Source organism: Peromyscus maniculatus, chromosome 1 (genome assembly GCF_049852395.1).
Source record: "Peromyscus maniculatus bairdii isolate BWxNUB_F1_BW_parent chromosome 1, HU_Pman_BW_mat_3.1, whole genome shotgun sequence".
Lineage (NCBI taxonomy): Eukaryota > Metazoa > Chordata > Mammalia > Rodentia > Cricetidae > Peromyscus > Peromyscus maniculatus.
In genome coordinates this window covers 1,213,083-1,229,696 of record NC_134852.1, presented here as the reverse complement: position 1 = coordinate 1,229,696, position 16,614 = coordinate 1,213,083, and the positions used below count along the sequence as shown (strand labels likewise).

The following is a 16,614-nucleotide window of genomic DNA, read 5'->3' as shown; positions in this document are numbered from 1 at the left end:
TATAATATTATCTAAGTAAACAGGAAGAACATTGTAAGGAACTTCTAAAAATCTAGAATGACAGACAGCTGTCTCCCTGGACAGTCACTGCAACTTCTGTGCAATATTGGGGCATCCTTCTTTAGCTCATAGGCTGAGAGTCTCTCAGTCACTTCACTCTGTGCCCTCTAGAATTTCTGGCAGTTTCTTTTGTGAAACAGGAACTTGAATGAGCATCTTGCCTTGCGAAGTTTAGTGGTCACCTTTCCAAGGATCCTGTATGTCCAGTTTAAACAACATTTCCTCAAGCAGTCCAGGTAAGAGCTGTTTCTTGCCTAAGTGGCTATGTTTGGCAAGAAGATAAACTCCGTATAGAGTGTCTTCAATGCCCATCTTCCTCTATGAAATTAATCTGTGTTGCCAGGAGCAGACTTGTCTCATTGTCCAGGAAGTCTAAGTTTTTAAAACTTTTAAATGTGATATTCTGTAGGCCTTTGAAGTGTCTGAAGATTACCCACCTAATTGAATTATATCCATGTTTAACTATAAAACTTGGCATGACTATAAATTTGACTATCAAAGAAGACTAATTATTAATCTGTATTTCTTAATTATCCATTACAATTTTAAATGAGCTGTACAAACCTAATATCTTAAACAAGAGTATAAATATACATAGAGAATAACAAAATTAACTTTAAATTTGTATCAATACACTAAAATCTATAGCAAATTATAACAAGTTGCTCTCTAAAAGTAGATTCAATAATCTATCATTTCATCTTATCAAATCTATATCATATCCCCCTTTTTACTTTTAGAAAGACATTGACTATGACCAATAACAATATGTAACCAATCTCTATAAAAGACAAATATCCATAATCCACTTTTGGGGAATGAAGGCATAGTTATCAAGGCTACTTTCTGCTGTTTGAGGGCACTGTATTCTTATGGCGATCCTGAGAAAATTGAGAATTACAGTCAAGTACTGACAAGAATAGTCTGTGACACTATAATCACTGAGATAGTTGCTTTGAAGCTTATCTGGATGTTGGAACATCTGGAGACCTCTCAGGGGTCTTCCTTGATCAAACTGTATTAGGCTGGAAGCAATCCATAGGTTCTCATCTTCTGTGAAAACTAAAGCAGAACCTCTTTTCCAAAGCAACATATCCTTAAACACAAATTTTGAAATAAAGACACCTTTGAAATATACATATTGATTTAATTGAGCAGCATTTATAATCAAATGTCTTTCTGCATTTAAAAATCCCAAAGACCATACACTGCACATTCTCTGTGTAATTAATATCCATCTTTACATGGCTTATTTTTATACTACCTTTACTGTCTCTTTAAAAACTTTATTTTTTAAAACTATTTCTTAGTATAACTGTCTATATTCATTTTCTTTTCTATTCCAGGCCTATCTACATTTTTACACACATTGTAAATAGTTTAGAATTCTATGTCATCTGAGTCTGTCTTAATGTGAATCTATAATCTTTCTCTAACCAGGAGAGATTTTAAATTTTGTACTGCATGGCTAGTACAAAAAGAATCAGCTTTGGTTACTGACTCCACCCACCTCAGCTTCCAAATATGCCCTGGATGCCATGTTCGCTGCAGACTCTGGGAGGCACTGGGTCCATGCCTCCATCCAGCAGCATACAGCCCAGAAAACTCTAGTTTTTTGTACTAACAAAAGCTGAATCACCATGCAGTATACAGAATATTTCAAGTTGGAGACAATATGGTAGACTTGAAGACAAGGTAGAAAAATTAGAAAACTGAAACTGTTACAAAGGTAAAAATAAGGACAAATGAAAGATATATGGGACTGGGGGATAGGATTAAAGGATCAAATTCACAAACAATGAGCAGAAGAGAAGAAGAAGGGCTTACCAAGACATCACCACATATCTAGTAAAATACAATGGAATTTCCCACAATATAGGAAGACATGTGGACATCTAGAGACAGGAGCCATTTAAATTCTAAAGACATACCAGAAAAAAAGAAAATCTTGCCATGACATATTTTACTTAAAATCTGAATTATAAAAGTAAAGAAAGGAAACTGAAGGCTGCAGAGAGAGAAACACATTTCTTCAAAAGGCCCTTCCAGATAACAGCAGATTCCTTCATGAACTCTCTTAAAAAGGGAGAGTATCAATGACGTGATTTAAGTTTTTAGAAACACAGATGCCAAACCCAGTTACTATGCTCAACAAAATTATCCTTTATAGTCAATGGAGGCTCTTCATGCGTGTAAACTTGGCTACATGTTGAATTTATTAAACCTTGAAAAGGTTAAAAAGTATAGAAGGCATACTTGAGAGGTGGTTTTTTTTTTTTTTATTTAATTTTACGTAGGAAAATACACTTGTTATGCAGATCTTTCAGATAAGAAGACATGCCTTATATCAAGTGATAGTGGTACATGTCTTAATCCCAGTACTCTGAAGGCAGAGGAAGGTGAATTTTTGAGTTCAAGGCTTAGACTGAGGAATAAAATGAGTAGTAAGTTGAGCAGTAGATGTGGGCAAGAGTAGAGAAAATACCACCAAAGGACACATGATACATGTATGAATTACCAGAAAAAAGTATATTAAATAAAAAAAGAAATAATTATACACACAAAACAAAGCTGGATACCATGCCCAAACTGGATCACTGGAATTTTTATTTGCACTCTCTGTCTTCATATGAAAGACTCTTCCTGTCATATTCCTCTATTTCCACATTTTAGACTCCCAGGATAGCTCATCACAAAACCAGAGGTCATGCAGTCTTTAAATATTTATTATTGAATAAAAAATAAGATCCAGAAAAGAACAATAGCCATGTATGCATCATCTCAAATTCTAAATAAGACACATCACTAACTACAGCAGAGAAGTGCCCTACATTTGTTCTGCTTTCTCTGTAGTCCATATCGACTGAAGGATGATCTTCCCACACTCACCTGAATGCTCTCACACTGGCAGTTCAAGTTCTAGAATGCAAACAATAATAGAAAACTAGGAAAATCTTATAAGAACAATTGACACATTAAGCACAGGGCCACTTCCCATTTGTTATTTGCTTCTAAGATACCCAAGAAAGTCTTCTTCACAGCATTTAATACCTTGTGAAATGAACTAAAATAATGTAGGGAATAAAATATAAAGCAGAAGAAATGAGTCAAAACAAGAAATTAATCTATGAGAAATGAAGCTTGGGCATGAAGATAATGTTTTAGAAATCAAATAGTCAAATTATCTACACTTTAATAATGATTGGTGTAGAGGAGGAATGAGAAATCTTATTTAGTGTTTGAAATGTAGGACAGGAGATCTCTATGGATCTTTTTGAATATTTAAAATCATTTTTGTAATGCTATAAATGTAACAGTGGCTCTATGATTAGCTGGACAGTATTAAAATGGCAGGATTAAGGAAATTTTGGAATTTGGTCTGATTATTGGTTCTCAACACAGTGGAATCACAGGATTTGGTTAGATATTAACTGTCACAGGTGTAGGTCATGTGCATGCTGTGTGTAACTCAATTGCTCTAAACATCAAGCTGCTTTTGCCTACCAGGGACTATGTGATACAATTCCCAGTATGTAACCATGAATTCTGACTGTGAGTCCCTCCTGAACCATCACTGCAGGTCTCAATGCGGATCATGAAATAAAATCTACTGACATCATTTCTAAAGGCATTAACATACATAGATTATTCAGGCAGTCCTGGGACCAAATTTTCCCAAACTGGCATCTTCCAAAGACCCTTAATTTGTACAACTATGAGTGATGTCATGAAAATAGCTAAACTACCCTCATATATATTTATAAACCAAGTTTAATCACATGGACATCAGATGCAGAGCCCCAGGGAAGAGAGTGTCCAAGAATCTCCAGAGGGGAGGGACCATCTGGAAAAAAAGAAAACACGAATTCATAAGTAGTCCCTCCTTTGGCTATAGGAACAAAGCAAGGAAAATACATGGGTGCCCATATCATGTGCTGATCTGAATAGCACTTCACAATGCACACTGCCCAGGTGTCACATAAGACAAAGATGTTCACTTTGATTTTTCTGTTCTTCCTCCTGAACATTCCACTTCTTGTTTCCAGGTGTTTTTGGAGAATGAAGCAGAATAAAGACAAGGATGGAGACCTGTCAACAGGCTGTATCTTCTTCCTTTGGGCTGTGAAGGAGGATGTTGAAAAAGATTATTTCAACTACATTCTGAATACACAGTAAGTTTCTTTGTATCTTCTACATAAATGTGTGAAGTAGGTGGGTAGGAAGATGAGAGTCAGAGCATTGCTTTGAGTCTTTTGTCCTGTTAAGCAATCTGCACACCAAGAAACAACCCCAGATTCATTTAAAGACTCAATGCTCTTTTTCTACTTTTATTTTGTCCAAAGAGTGTTTTGTTATTCTCCCAGTTAGCCTCCTACTTATTTGGCTGGAAGCTGAGCGAAAAATGACTCTGTATCTTGTCCATCACATATAGCCCTCCTCTTGACAGTTTCCACAGCACGGTAGCTGGTGATGTCTTACTGAAAGAAACACCACAGTATTCAAGGAGTATCATTCTAAATGAGTGTAACAAAATGACTGTCAAGTGAGTCTGTGATGACCTTTGATCACTATGTCCATCCTAATGCATGTGCTAGGACTACTAATATTTGTAATATTTGTGGCCACCCTAGCTGCAGAGAATTTTTACATAGCTATTCAGTTCCTCTCTCAGATGTTCTTCACGCACTCACCTTGTGACTTCTAAAGCTGCATCAAGAATAAAAGTGGATACCTGTCCACTGTGAACTTCACATTTGTTCCTGTTTCCCCATACGTCACTTATAGACATGTGTAACAAGTGACCTTTAATTTCATATCTAGTTCCTCAATCTCTTTATAGACTACAGAAGGAATGTGTGGACTATAAACTATATGTTTCCATTCTCTGTAATGTGAGGCTGTAACTAATAGTTGTGACTGCTTACTTTCTTTTTTTTAATTAAGAAATCTTTTATTCACATTTCATGCCAATCACAGATCCTCCTCTTCCTCATATGACTTCTTACTTTCATTGTCACTTGCTTGAGTGACAGCTGTGGCATGTGATACTTGGCTACACTTGAAAATAGTTACATACAAGCACATCTTTAACATTATTTAAGAAGCATATGGTTTTTTCTCTTTGTGTCTAATGTGTTTATTCTCTGACACTTATGTTTAACTCTTCTGTTTCTCTTTCTGTAATTTTACTAGTTATAGCTGCATATTTTACCAATTTGGATATAATATACATTTTGATTTTTTATATTATTGATAGTTGTTTTCAAACATAGCACTTTAGTCCAGTAGGCAACAGTTACAGCTCAAGTCATTGATGTTTCTCATTGTTTAGTGTGCAGGAGTTGGTGTTTGAGATTCATAAGTTATGCTCTCAAATTCTGGGTTGACTGGTACTGAAAATTTCAATGACATTTTTGCATGTGGTAATAAAGAATATTCTAAGATGTTTTTTATTTTAAAAATGCATAGATAAACATTTGTATTTATTCATAAAGATACCACAGTGGTACAATTTCTAAGTGGAAAATAGATTGTATTTAAATCTGAATGAATTATTCAGAATGAAAGAATATGGTTGAGTTTGATGTTTAGTGGTCAGATGATATGAAATGAGTAAGAACATATGGGAGTTATTATTCTTCCCATACATAAAAACACAAAATGGTATTTTTCTATTCCTACTAACTTTATCACTATTTTTGTTTTCAAAATTCATAAACATTTTCCATACATTGTACATTTTATAATCTTTTATTATACAAACATGTATAATTAGCCACAAACAAATCTCAGTGCAATTTCCAGATGTTCCCAATTCTCAGTAATATGCTAGCTAATGCTGTGCATATGTATGTGGAAATGTACACAAAAGGTGCCTTGTGAAGGAAAATTTTATATTGGTCAGATATACCAAGTGGGAGTACATTGAACACACTGCTGTGCATTTGAGGCCAGTCCAGTCTAAAGCCAAGTGTCTTTCAAAATCAGGGAATCCATTATCCTTTTATGGCATCAATGAGTAGTTCTCATGTCCATACACAGATGCATATATTTACCAAATATACTCTGTTTTTCAATTTTATTTAAAAATATCTTAAAAAAACATTTTGTGTCTGTAATAGACAAACCAGAAAGAAAAAAGAACAAGATGAGAATGCACATGAAAGAATATGTTAACTACATTGCCCACTAATTATAATGAATTATAAGTACAGGAGCCAAATATTGCCCCAGAAAGATTATTGTTCATTCACCAGTCATTCTTTGAATACCTTATCCAATTCAGTTTGTTTCATAAAAATTACCAGAAACTTGGCTCATGCATCACATATCATATGCTATAATTTCAAAAGGAATTCAAGATCAGGTTTACTGTTTGGTCAAGAACTGTGCCCTTGTATTTACCTTATGAGCACGCTCACAAATAACAGTGGACAGCACTCTCTGTGGAAAACGCAATGTCCTATCTTTTTTTTTATGGGAGATGCACTCTCATGAACTTTATGAACTTATTGGGCAGCATCTGTCATCATTGGGACATTCCTGGATCTCTACAAATCCCAGCAGATGAGGGTTTTTTTTTTTTGAGGGTTATTTTTGCAGGAAATCCTGTTTCCTTTGGTATCATTCCCAGATTCTAAGAAGTGTGTGAGGAGGAGACTGGCCTCACACTTATGTCAAACTGTGTAGTGCAAGGGTAAAATTCAGAGACTTGATGGGACTTCCACTTTCCCTTGTGTGAAACAAGATGAGGGAATAAGTAACAAGGAAGGAGTTTTTCTAGAATACTTAGCAGAACAGTGTTTACAGATGTTTATAAGTTTTTAGGAGTGCATGATACCTCATGATACTCCCTGTGTCCGAGTTACTTTAGCTTACTTATGGACCCTTCCATCCTATCCTGTGTGATCATGATCAATTTCCATATCTATATCTGATTGCCCTAAAGACACATCCCTACCCCTGGCCATAATCTATTTGATGCTTCACTTCAACCTGAACTGGATTGGGCTGTCTATCTTAGACAATGATCATGCTATACAATTTCTTTCACATTTGAGATGAGACATGGAAAAAATACACTCTGCTTCACCTTTGTGAGCATGATCCCAGGCAGCATGTCAAAAGCTGAAGTGTATTATACCAAATCATTACACCATCCATGAATGTAGTAATTATTTATGGTGACACAAACAGTATTCTAGCTTTGAGCTTTTGTATGTGGGACTCTCTAGGTATACAGAGAATATGAGTCACCACCTCACAGTGGGATGTCACTACAAGCAAGAGAAGATTCACACTTGACTCATCCCTTGGGACTCAAGCATTTGCACAAAACCATCCTTGGATTTCTGGTTTCAATTTTTTTTTGTCTGGACATTGACCCAACTCAAATACTAAGATGAATACCTGGTAAGACTGGGGAATAAAATTTAATTGTGAACTGTTGGCATCTAAGTGTAAGACACTAAAAAACTGCTTATCCAATGTCTTGTTGGAATGGCTAATGTTCTAGACTATTGACATGGCCCTTAGTGATGGAAGTTATGATGTATACAATTCTGTGTATGCTGTGTCCCTTGCCCTGCATGAGATGCTTTGTCAACAACAAGATAATCAGCCAATGGACAATAGGAAATACCTGATATTTGCCTCATGAAAGTAGTGTTTCTTCTATTGGATGATATTTGGTGTCATCAATGTCATAGTGCTTGAGTCTCTCAGATCTGCAAATCTAGTGTATTAAGTAATAATCACCAAATGGATAAATTTTTGAACATTTTTTTCTTTCTGAGGAAGTACATGTAGATGTTGTTTTTAGTCTCTAATTCAAAGCCAATTAAGTGGAATAAACAATTTATCAATGAAAATCAGTGATTATATTACAAAGCACCCAAATATTATCAGTCCATCCTAATACTGAAAACATATCAGCCCTTAGTCATTAATGCTCTCCATGTTGAGAAGATAAGCCCTCATTTATTAATTTTCAAATATGTTTTAATCAGTGTATGAGATGGTTTTCACAAGTGTCCTTAGCTAATTCTGCCCCCACTCTAGGCTCTGGGGAGTAATTATGCATGAAATTGTGCTGTGATTCAGTACAGTGCATACATACATATTCATGTATGTGAATGGATGCATCTCACTGTGTATGGATGTATGTTTGTGTGTTTCTGTGTGTCTGTGTATATATCTGTGTTGCTTTACATATATGTGGGTTTGTGTCTGCCTGTGTATATGTCTGTGTGTACTGGTCAGTGTATGTGTCTGTATGTGCCTATGTGGTTATTTTGCAGGTTTCTATGTAGTGGTTGCACATCCATATGTCTGTGTTTGTGTATATGGGTGTGTCTGTTGGTATGTCTTTGAATGTGGGCATAAGTTTATGTGTGTCAATGTCTCTCAGTGTGGTTGTTTGTATCTGTGTATCTCTCACTATGTATATTTTTCTGAGAACATGTATATTTGTGTGGGCCTCGGTATATTTTGATTGTTTCTCTTTTTGTGTGTCTATTTGGGTGTATACATCTCTCTGTCTATATGTGACAGCATGTTTCCCTGTGTGTCTTACCATGTATGGGAATGTGTGTAAATGAGTATGTTGCTGTATAATGTATGTGTCTTTGTATGGATGTGAGTATCTCTGTGTGTAGCAATGTGTGTGTGTGTGTTTGTGTGTGTATGTGTGTAGTTGTAACTTCGTGATGTAATTCAACAATGTTACTGCTCTTACTTAATCCCAAATATTACATTGAGTAGATATAGAGAGAACAGACAGCCTTGCTTCTTCCTGATTTTAGTGGGGTTGCTTTGAGTTTCTTTCTGTTGACTTGGATTTTGGTTATAGGGTGGTTGTACATTGCCTGTATTATGTTGAGATATGTTCTCTGTGTTCCTTCTTTCCCCAAGACTTTTATCATCTAAGTTGTTGGATTTTGTTAAACGTTATTTCGGCATCTAATGAGATTATCATGTGGTGTTTTTCTTTCAGTTTGTTTATATAGTAGATTACACTGACTGATTTCATATGTTGAACCATCCCTCAAAATCTGGGATAAAGTCTATTTGGTCAGGATGGATGATCTTATTGATGTGTTTTTGGATTCCGTTTGCGTTTTTTTTTTCAATACAGGGTTTCTCTGTGTAGCTTTGGAGCCTTTCCTGGAACTCACTTGGTAGCCCAGGCTGGCCTTGAACTCACAAAGATCCGCCTGGCTCTGCCTCCTGAGTGCTGGGACTAAGGGCGTGCGCCACCACCACCCAGCCAGTTTGCTTTATTTGATTGAGTATTTTACATCTATGTTCATAAGGGGAATTTGTAGTTTTCTTTTATTATGGATATATTTGTGGTTTGTGTATCAGATCACTGTGGCTTCATAAAGTGAGGATGCAATCATTCTTCTGTTTATATTTTGTGGAATAATTTGAAGAAAACTGCTATTAGGTCTTACTGGAATAACTGGTGGAAGTCTATTCTAAAGCCATCTGGCACTGGGATTTATTTGTTTTGGAGACTGTGAAAGACTGATTCTATTTCCTTAGGGGTTGCAGGTACACTTCAATTGTTTGATCGTGATATAAATTGTTAAGATATATCTATTGAGAAAATTATGCAATTCTTTTAGCTTTTCCAATTTTTTTTTATTATTATTATTATTATTATTTTATAACACCATTCAGTTCAACATAATAGCCACAGAATCCCCTGTTCTCCCCCTCTCGCCCACCCCTCCCCCCGGCCCACCCCCCATTCCCACCTCCTCCAGATCAAGGTCTCCCCCGAGTACCGGGGTTGACCTGGTAGACTCAGTCCAGGCAGGTCCATTCCCCCCTCCCAGACCGAGCCAAGTGTCCCTGCATAAGTCCCAGGATTCAAACAGCCAACTCATGCAACGAGCCCAGGACCTGGCACCAATGCACAGCTGCCTCCCAAACAGATCAAGCCAAATGACTGTCTCACCTGTTCAGGTGGCCTGATCCAGTTGGGGGCCCCTCAGCCTTTGGTTCATAGATCCTGTGCTTACATTCATTTGGTTATTTGTCCCGGTGCTTTATCCAACCTTGGCTTCAACAATTCTCGCTCATATAAATCCTCTTCTTACTCACTAATGGGATGGCCAGACACCCAAATAGTGGTGCCATAAACCCCATCCAAGGACTGAGGAATCTGAAGGCAGACATCCACGGCTGGTCCCCTGGTGGAGCACTGGGAGTCTAATTAGCTTTTCCAATTTTTTAATTACAAGTTTTCAAATGTGACCTAATGACTATTCAGATTCCCTTGATATCTATTATTATATCTCCCTTTTAATTTCTGATTTTGTTATTTGGATATTCCATCTATCTTTATATTAGATTGGATAAGAGTTTGTTCCTCTTCTCAAAGAACCAATTCTTGTTAGATTGAATATTTTTTTATTTTTCTCTTTTTTCTATCTTATTGATTTTAGACCTTCATTTGATTATAATAGTGTCTATTCCTCTTGGATGGAGCTTACTTCTTTTTGTTCTAGAGCATGCAAGTGTATTGTAAATTGCTAGTATTTGTTCTCTCCAATTTTTTTTTGGTAAAAAACCTAGATAAACAAACTTTTCTTTTACCAACACTGCCATTTGTTCCCATAAATATGGGTGTATGCTATATTTATATTCATTTGGTTCTCAGAAGTCATTAATTTCTTTGTTCTTGCCTTGGATCCTTAGTCATTCATGAAAGATTTCAGTTGCCATGAGTTTGAAAGCTTTTTGTTTGTTTGTTTTTTTTTCTCTTATTGTCGATGTTTGGGTTTAATTTGTAGTGGTCTGATAGGATGCAGGGGGTTATTTCAATTTTCATGCATCAATTGAGACTTGCTTTGTGACCAACCATGTGGTCAGTTTTGGAGAAAGTTCCATGATGTCCTGAAAAGAAGAAATACTTTTTGTGTTTGAGTGCAATGTTCTGTAGATATCTTTTAGGTCCTTTGATTTATAATGTCTAATAGCTTTTGTATTTCTCTGCTTAGCTTTTGTCTAGATGACCTGTCCTTTGGACAGAGTGGGATATTGAAATTACCAATTATCAATGTTTGATAATCAATGTGTGATTTAAGCTTCAATTATGTTTCTTTTACAAATGTGAATGCCCTTGCATTTAGAGCATAGGTGTTGAGAAGTAAAATGTTTTCTATGTGGATTTCTTATATGATATATATGTAGTATCTTATCTCATCTCTTTTTGTTAATTTTGGTTCAGAGTGCATTCGGTTAGATGTAAGAATGGCTTCACTATCTTGTTTTCTAGGTTATTTTTCTTAAAAAAATTTTCTAGCCATTAACTCTGAGATATGACGATTTTGATATTGAGGTATACTTATTATTTCCAGAAGAAGGATGAATTCTCTTTCCATATCCGTACTGTTGTTAGTCTGTCTCTTTTTATTTTGGAGCTGATACCACTGATATATCAATGACCAATGGTTGGTAATTTCTGGATTTTTTTTATTGTTGTTGTTGATGTTGGTGTTTGTGTGTGTTTTGCTGCTTTGCTTTGCTGGTAAGAGATTATTTATTTCCTGTGTTTTCATGAATGAAGTTAACTTCCCTAATTTCATTTTTTGTTCTGTTACCTTCTGTAATGCTGTATATGTGGGCAGATATTGTTTAAATTGGATTTATTTTCGATTATCTTATTTTCTCCTTTTATGAGGATTGAATTACTGTTTTGCTGGGTATAGTAGTATGGGTTGTCATTTGTGATCTCCTAGCATTTGCAGTACACCTGACCACATCATTCTGGCTTTTATGGTTTCCATTGAAAAGGCAGATAAATTTCAGAAAGGTCTACCTTTATATGTTACTACTATGTTTTCATTGCAGTTTTTAATATTCTTTCTTTGTTGGTATATTTAATCTTTTGAATTTTTTTTTTTTTGGTTTTTCGAGACAGGGTTTCTCTGTGTAGCTTTGCGCCTTTCCTGGGACTCACTTGGTAGCCCAGGCTGGCCTCGAACTCACAGAGATCCGCCCGGCTCTGCCTCCCGAGTGCTAGGATTAAAGGCGTGCGCCACCACTGCCCGGCATCGTTTGATTATTTTGCAAGGACATCCTTTTTCTGTTCCAATCTATATGGTGTTTCTTAATTTTTTTTTGTACCTTGATAGGTTTCTCCTTTTCTAGGTTAGGAAAATTTCCTTCTACAATTTTGAAGAAAAATATATTCTTGGAATTTGCGATATGATTCTTCTTATTCTTCTAGTTCTATTATTCTTATGATTGGCCTTTTCATAGTGTTCAAGTATTCCTGGATGTTTTGTGTCAAGGATTTTTAGAATCTAACATTGGATAATTGTATCTATTTTTTCTCTCATATCTGAATGTCTCAGATTCTCTATTCCATCTCTTGTATTTTGTTGGTGATGTTGGTTTATGTAGTTCTTATTTGCTTTCCTAGATTTTCCTTTTCCAGAATTCCTTCAGTTTTTGTTTCCTTTATTGTTTCTAATTCATTTTCAGGTCTCTTTTATTAAGAAATTTATTCATTTTACATAACAACCACAGACTCCCCTCTTTTCCCTCCTCCTGCCTCTCAGCATTCCCTCCTAATCCATTCTTCCTTCCCCATTCCCTCCTCTGAGAAGGTAAGGCCTCCATGGGAAGTCAGCAGAGCTTGATACATTCAGTTGAGCCAAGTCCAACCACCCCACCAACCTCATCAGGAATGTGCAAGGAATCCAACTGTAGGTAGTGGGCTCCATAAAGCTAGTTCTTGCATCAGGGATGGATCCTGATCCTACTGCAAAGAGGCCACTTAAACAAATCAAGGTATACATCTGCCTCAGTTATGGAGAGGGCCTAGTTGATTCCCATAGAGGATCTCCAGGTGTTGGTCTAAAGTTTGTCTTGGTTTGGTTGTCTCTGTAGATTTCCCCATCATGATCATGATGCTCCTTGCTCACGGAATCCCTCTTATCTTTCTTTGATTGGACTCCTAGAGCTTGGCCTGGTGCTTGGCTGTGATTCTCTGCATCTGCTTCCATTAGTTACTGGATGAAGGCTCTATGATGACAGTTACGGTATTCACCAATCTGATTATTAGGTTAGGTCGTGTTCAGGTACCATTTCCACTATTGCTAGTAGTCTAAGCTGGGGTCATCCTTGTGAAATCCTGTGAAAATCCCTAGCACCCAGTTTCTCTCTTTCCCCATGATGTCTCCCTCTAACATTTTATTTCTTGCATTGCTCTCCAACTCTGTTCATGTTCCAGCTCAACCTATCCATTCCCTCATGTTCTCATCCCTGATCCCATGTCTGCTATTTCCCCCCTCTCAGTTTACATCTATTTCCCCATCCCAGGGCAATTCATGCATCTCTCTTAGGGTTGTCCTTGTTAGCTAACTTCTCTGAGCTGTGGGTTGTAGTCTGGTTATTCTTTGCTTTATATTTAGTATCCACATATGAGTGAGGAAATGCCATATTTATTCTTCTGAGTCTGGGTTACCTCACTCAGGATGACATTTTCAAGTTCCATCCTTTCAGGTCTTAAAGTTATATTCATTTCTTTCAACTCATTTTCCCCTTTCTTTAAAGGATTTACTCATTTTCTACACTGTTTCCTCTATTTCGTACAGGGATTTTTTCATTTCTCCCTTAATGTCCTCACCCATCTCCAAGAAGTTGGTTTTAAGGTCCTTTTTTATTCTACTTCACTGTGTTGAATAGTCAGGGCTTACTGTAGTAAGATAGCTGGCATTTCTTGTGACATGTTGCCTCAGCTGTTGTTGATTGTATACTTACCCTTGTGTCTAGGCTTCTAAGTTTGTGGTGAATATAAGCCTAGGTGCTTATTTTATGTTCATCTTATTTGGATGTGTTTTGTTCCTTTGTTTCTGTTTTTTCTTTTTTCCCTCCAGTTGGCCTGAGGTTCTTCAAGACATCTCCACTTGAGTTGGAGGAAAAAGTTCTGGTGTCTGAATTGGACTCTGGTCCATCAGGGAAACTCTTTCCATGATGGGGCTGCGGCATTCTGATGCACAGGGATTTGTGCTTGTAGATATAGTGGATCCCCATAATGTGAGATTGTATAGAGGTGGGCCTCCAATGTGGATATCTTATAGTCCTGCATGTTCTCCAGTTGATCAGAGAATCACTTAGTATTTTAGGTCTGTTTCCTTGTGGTATGGAGGGTTATGGATGGGTGATAGCTTTGGGGGGACAAAGACAGTGGGAGATATTTAAGGATGTGTGGCCTACCTGGAATTCTGGTGGCCATTTTTGTCTCAGATAGAGATGGGAAACTCTGCCCCATTGGGGTCTGGGATAATGTAGAGACAGGTATGAAAACAGGGGATAGACTAGGCTGATACTAAGAGAGTGAGAGGCCTGGGGAGTTCAGCATTCAAATGGCCTATAAAGAGTTTTGTTGGCAGGCATGTGAAAGGGTAGCGACATCATTGCAAAGTGTATGGTTAGGTTGAATCATTTACTTGCTCTGTCACTGGTGCTTTATCTGTGGTTAACAGTCATTTGTTCATCTGCCCAGGAAACCACAATGTTCAAAGCACATATGAAAACAGTAAAACTTTTCTGAACAGTCAATTAGCAAAATGTAAGTAAATATTAAAAGTAAAATTACTCAGATGATTCTCACGGTGCTACACAACTTGCATCATAGGACTGTGTTGCAGCCTCTGTTTTAAACACACATCAAGTATGTTTTGCACCATGTGTTCCATTAAATCATGCACATTATTAGACCAACTGCAGATAATTACTTTCCCCTCCATTCCAACAAACCCAATCCCACAATGCATTCTCCAGATCAGCAGCAGACTACATGTTGGGCAATCAATTCTCTACCTCTTACCCTGTTGCCAATGGAACACAAGAATCTTCCCTTCCTAACTTTCCTCCTCTCACTCATTGCTTTGACAGAGCCCCAAATTCAAAGAGACATTCCTTGGATACTTATACTCCACTCCAGGCAGGGAAGAATAAAACTTAACTGTAAATGTTCACCTCTCCTTCAGTTCCTCAGAAAAAAAAAGCCATGTCATATACCCAGTTCTGTAGCCGATCACCTGTTTCAGCCAGCCACATCAAATTCTCCAGTGAATCATACACATCTTCCTCACCAAACTTCCTTGTCCATACTCAATGTTTTTTTTCCTAGTCATGCAACGTGAGCAACTATACCCAGGGAACATTCAGGAAACTATGGTCAGAGATGCAGATTGGCAATCCACAGATATTCATCACTGCTTTTATTCTTCACCTGTCAAATCACACATTACCATTCTCAGTTTTATAATAGACTTTCCCTCTGGCCATACTTTTTTTTAATTTTTTCATTTATTTTACAATACTATTCAGTTCTACATCACTATACAGTTCTACATAACAGCCACAGATTCCCTTGTTCTCCCCCTTTTTGCCCCTCCCCTTCCCCCCAGGCTACCCCCCATTCCCACCACCTCCAGATCAAGGCCACACCCGAGGACTGTGATAGATCTGATAAACTCAGTCCAGGCAGGTCCAGTGCCTTCCTCTGAGATTGAACCAAGCATCCATGTATAAGTCCCAGGTTTCAAACAGCTATCTCATGCAGTGAGCCCAGGACCTGGTACCACTGCCTAGATGCCTCCGAAACAGATCAAGCCAAGCAACTGTCTCACATATTCAGAGGGCCTGATCCAGTTGGGGGCAACTCAGCCTTTGGTTCATAGTTCATGTGTTTCCATTCGTTTGGCTAGTTGTCCCTGTGCTTTATCCAATCTTGGTTTCAACAATTCTCTCTCATATAAACACTCCTCTTTCTCACTAATTAGACTCCCAGCGCTCCACCTGTGGGCCTAGCTGTGGATGTCTGCATCCAGATTCCTCAGTCCTTGGATGGGGTTTCTGGCACATCTATTAGGGTGTTTGGCCATCCCATCACCAGAGTAGGTCAGTCCCAGCTGTCTCTTGGCCATTGCCAGCAGACTTTTGTGGGGGTATCTTTGTGTATTTCTGTGGGCCTCTTTAGCACTTTGTTTCTTCCTTTTCTCATGTGGTCTTCATTTACCATGGTCTCCTATTCCTTGTTCTCCCTTTCTGTTCTTGATCCAGGTGGGATCTCCCACTCTCTTTCCCTCGCCCCTCGCTGTTCATTGTTCCCACTCAGGTCCAGGCTGTTCATGTAGATCTCATCCATTTCTCTGTCATTGGGCGATCCCTGTGTCTTTCTTGGGGTCCTGTTTTACAGGTAGCCTCACTGGAGATTTGAGTAGCAGTCCAGTCATCATTGTTCCACATCTAGTATCCTCCTATGAGTGATTACATACCATATTTGTCTTTCTGAGTCTGGGTTACCTCACTCAGGATGATTTTTTCTAGACCCATCCATTTGCCTGCAAACCTCATGATGTCATTGTTTTTCTCTGCTGAGTAGTATTACACTGTGTATATGTGCCACAATTTATTTATCCATTCTTCAGTTGAAGGGCATCTAAGTTTTTTCCAGGTTTTGGCTATTACAAACAATGCTGATATGAACATAGCTGAGCAAGTGCTCTTGTGGTATGATTGAGCATT

General features: G+C 37.6%; 1 protein-coding gene and 1 pseudogene across 1 annotated transcript in view; one reads left to right on the top strand and one right to left on the bottom strand.

Moving 5' to 3' along the window:
* LOC121826140 (vomeronasal type-2 receptor 116-like) overlaps window positions 1–16,614 on the bottom strand; it is a 478,502-nt pseudogene that overhangs the window by 20,480 nt on the left and 441,408 nt on the right.
* The window catches only part of LOC143271872 (vomeronasal type-2 receptor 116-like), a 40,826-nt gene continuing 28,262 nt past the window's right edge, over window positions 4,051–16,614 (top strand). Inside the window, exon 1 of the mRNA XM_076564355.1 lies at window positions 4,051–4,232. Within this exon, the coding sequence (XP_076420470.1) occupies window positions 4,051–4,232 (182 nt within the window). The remainder of the gene's footprint in view (window positions 4,233–16,614) is intronic.